Here is a 3054-nt window from a genome sequence, read left to right as displayed (position 1 = left end):
TCCAGTGAAAACAACGATGTTGACAAATAAAGTGGACAGTATGCTGTACGTTTAGTGATATTTTCACAGTTGCGGTCTCGACTGGTCTTGAAATAAAATGCCGAGTCCTCAGAGACCGAGACAAGACCGAGTACTGCAACACTGCCAGTTTCTCTAATTAAGTTAGTGAGTCCTGATGCAGCTGCTGCTTGTGGCCACCAGATGGCGCAGTGGTGCCAGCTGCAAATGCTGGACAGTAAGTACCTGGAGCAGGTGGACCAGCTGTACGATGACTCCTTCCCCATGGACATCCGGCAGTACCTGAGCAGGTGGATCGAGAGCATCGACTGGTAAGGAGCTGATTCTGCTTCAGTCCAAGTTTGTTCACGTACCACCAGCAGAAAAACTTCTTAAAAATATCAAAGAAAATACTCCTGAAAGTACATTTTCTCTTAATCGTTACAACCCAACTCGTATAATAAGACATAATTGTGTCTTAAGATCATTTTAATGTTTTTATGTCTAAGGTTTGTGGCTGGAAAAGTTTGAAAACTTACCTTGTGAAAAGTGTTTGAATTTTCCTGTGAGAAACATGAACAAATTCTGAAACTTTATTGATCCCAAAGGAATGTTGTTATAACGCATATTCATTCAAATTGGAAGCCTCCATGTTGTTTTCTTCCTGCTCGTCGTCAGGGATACGGTGGCGGTGCAGGACTCGCTGGCCACCATCCGCTTCCACGACCTGCTGGCGCAGCTGGACGACCAGCACAGCCGCTTCGCTCTGGAGAGCAACTTCCTGCAGCAGCACAACTTCCGCAAGATCAAGAGGAACCTGCAGGTCGGAGACGCCGCCGCCGCCCAGGGGTCAGAGGTTAACGCGCTCTAACCGGCGTCCGTCTGTCTGCAGGATCGCTTCCAGGAGGACCCCGTTACCATGGCGATGATCATCTCCAGGAACCTGAAGGAGGAGCAGAAGATCTTGGTCTGTGCGAAGGAAGCCGAGGTAAAAACCTGCGAATTTATCATTTTTTCCACTTTAACCAAATTTATCCAAAAGTTAATTGATCATATTGCAAATAAAAAAAATAGTGCTGCAGCTAAGAATGATTATAATAGTCGATTAGTCTGATTTAAAAAAATCAGACTAATCGATTAAAGCAGATTTTTAACCATTAAAGGTTATTTACAAAATTTTAAAGAGAAGTTTTTTTTCTAGTTAACATATTTTAAGGCCTATATATTGCAATTAACATTGAATCAACAACTAAATTAGTTGACAATTATTCCAATAATTGACTAATTGTTTCATCAAAAACTGCTAAATAATCTAAATCTCCTTCCACTGATTTAAATATTTTTGAGTTAGCAGACGTGGCTAGCTGCTGCTAGCTTCTTCTTCTGTGTTTCTGACTAAATGTGCAGACAGTGGCGCCAAGTTTCCAGTTAGTTCTGTATTTTTTGCACATGGTCAAAACCTGAGATCCTCACCAATCTGATGCCGTTTCTGCAGCAGGAAGGAGAAGGAGCCGTGTCGGCCATGGTGGTGGAGAAGCAGAAGCTGGACAACAAAGTGAAGGAGCTGAAAGACAAAGTTCAGGTTTGATGAACTCAGATTAAAGCTGCTCATTCATCCTGTCGGTTTCTGTTTAAACCTCATTAAAGGTCCAGTTTTTCTCCTCCAGTTCATGGATCAGATGCTGAAGAACCTGGAGGACCTGCAGGACGAGTACGACTTCAAGATGAACACGCTGAAGAACCGTAAGCAGGACGGGTTCTGGTCCAGCATCATCCGACCGGATTTTGTTGTTGTGGATAAATAGAATATCTTAACCAGTTCCTCTATTAAAAGTTCAATATAATCTAAAGTTTTTTGCTCTTTCAGACTCTCAAAACAACATTAATATTTATCGCTGTAACTTCTGGGACAGTTTATCGTCCAGTTAAATCTGTTTTTATGACAATTTGCTGCACATTTTCCCAGCAGGTCAAATTTGCGTATGTTCACTCGAACTGTGTCGCCATGTTTATGTTCCTCCATGTGTAACATTCGTTGTGCAGCTGATGTGAGCTTCCCTCCTGCAGAGAACGAGCTGAACGGCATGTCGGCGAAGGAGCTGGAGAAGGAGAAGTTCAACACGACCAGGATGTGCATCGAGCTGAAGCAGAAACGCCACGTGAGAGTCGCCGTCGCCGCGCTCTGCAGCGTTTCCTGTGGAGGCCCGTAGACTGACGATGCGCTTTGTGTGGCAGGAGGTGGTGTCCTTCCTGAGCGAGCTGCTCAACCTCACCCAGAGTTTAATCCAAGACCTGATCAACGAGGAGCTGCCGGAGTGGAAGCAGCGGCAGCAGATCGCCTGCATCGGCGGCCCGCCCAACGCCTGCGTGGACCAGCTGCAGAACTGGTGAGGCAGCGGCGGCGCGCTGAGATAAACGTCATATAAACACTGAGTTTAAATATCATTTACATGCTGAGCTTTAGATCTAATCTGATTTACATTTATTGGTTTCCTCAAACCAAGTCTTAAAATCTTTTTCCAATTTTTTCTTTATATTTATTTATTTATTTATTATTTTTTTGTAGCAAATCTGATTTCTTATTGTTACTTTTTTCATCCCAGATCTTATTAAAAAAATTTTTATGTATTTATTTAGTTTTTTTATATCAATTATCTAGTGAATGGTTTTCTCATGCCAGTTGATTTTCAGATTTTTTTTTTCTTTTCAAACCTTATCTCAGATTTTTACAATTATTTTTAAATTAATTTGTTTGTTCATTTATTTTATTTTATAGCAAATCTGATTTCCAATCATTAGTTTTCTCATACCAGATCTTATTTCTGATTTTGAAGTGATAGAAAATATTTTTTAAAGGTTTATTTTATTTTATCCATTCCTTCTGAATAAAGGGAATGAATACGATGGAGGATAAGAGCATAACTATTAAATTTTTTGTTTAATTATAGGAATATTGATGCAATTTTACCGGAAAAACATCTTAAAATTAATTAGTTTTAATCAGAAAAAGTTTATTTATTTTTCTACGTTTGGAATTTTCAACATTTCCTACAAATT

At 40.4% G+C, this 3054-nt stretch overlaps 1 protein-coding gene across 2 annotated transcripts in view; it reads left to right on the top strand.

Moving 5' to 3' along the window:
• LOC106942459 (signal transducer and activator of transcription 1-alpha/beta-like) overlaps positions 1-2407 on the top strand; it is an 11773-nt gene extending 9366 nt beyond the window's left edge. The window contains exons 2-8 of one of the 2 annotated variants that reach the window (XM_015025737.1): positions 202-329; positions 676-820; positions 890-985; positions 1496-1579; positions 1665-1740; positions 2065-2156; positions 2233-2407. In XM_015025737.1, the coding sequence (XP_014881223.1) occupies positions 202-329; positions 676-820; positions 890-985; positions 1496-1579; positions 1665-1740; positions 2065-2156; positions 2233-2388 (777 nt within the window). In that variant the 3' untranslated portion in view covers positions 2389-2407. Of the gene's footprint in view, positions 1-201; positions 330-675; positions 821-889; positions 986-1492; positions 1580-1664; positions 1741-2064; positions 2157-2232 lie in introns of both variants that reach the window. The other variant, XM_015025736.1, reaches the window with a different exon arrangement.
• Positions 2408-3054: the final 647 nt, after the last annotated feature.

Source organism: Poecilia latipinna, unplaced genomic scaffold, assembly GCF_001443285.1.
Source record: "Poecilia latipinna isolate Pla-1442-1.1 unplaced genomic scaffold, P_latipinna-1.0 Scaffold4297, whole genome shotgun sequence".
NCBI lineage: Eukaryota > Metazoa > Chordata > Actinopteri > Cyprinodontiformes > Poeciliidae > Poecilia > Poecilia latipinna.
Note: the sequence above shows the minus strand (reverse complement) of the source record. Positions and strands in the feature narration are given on the sequence as shown.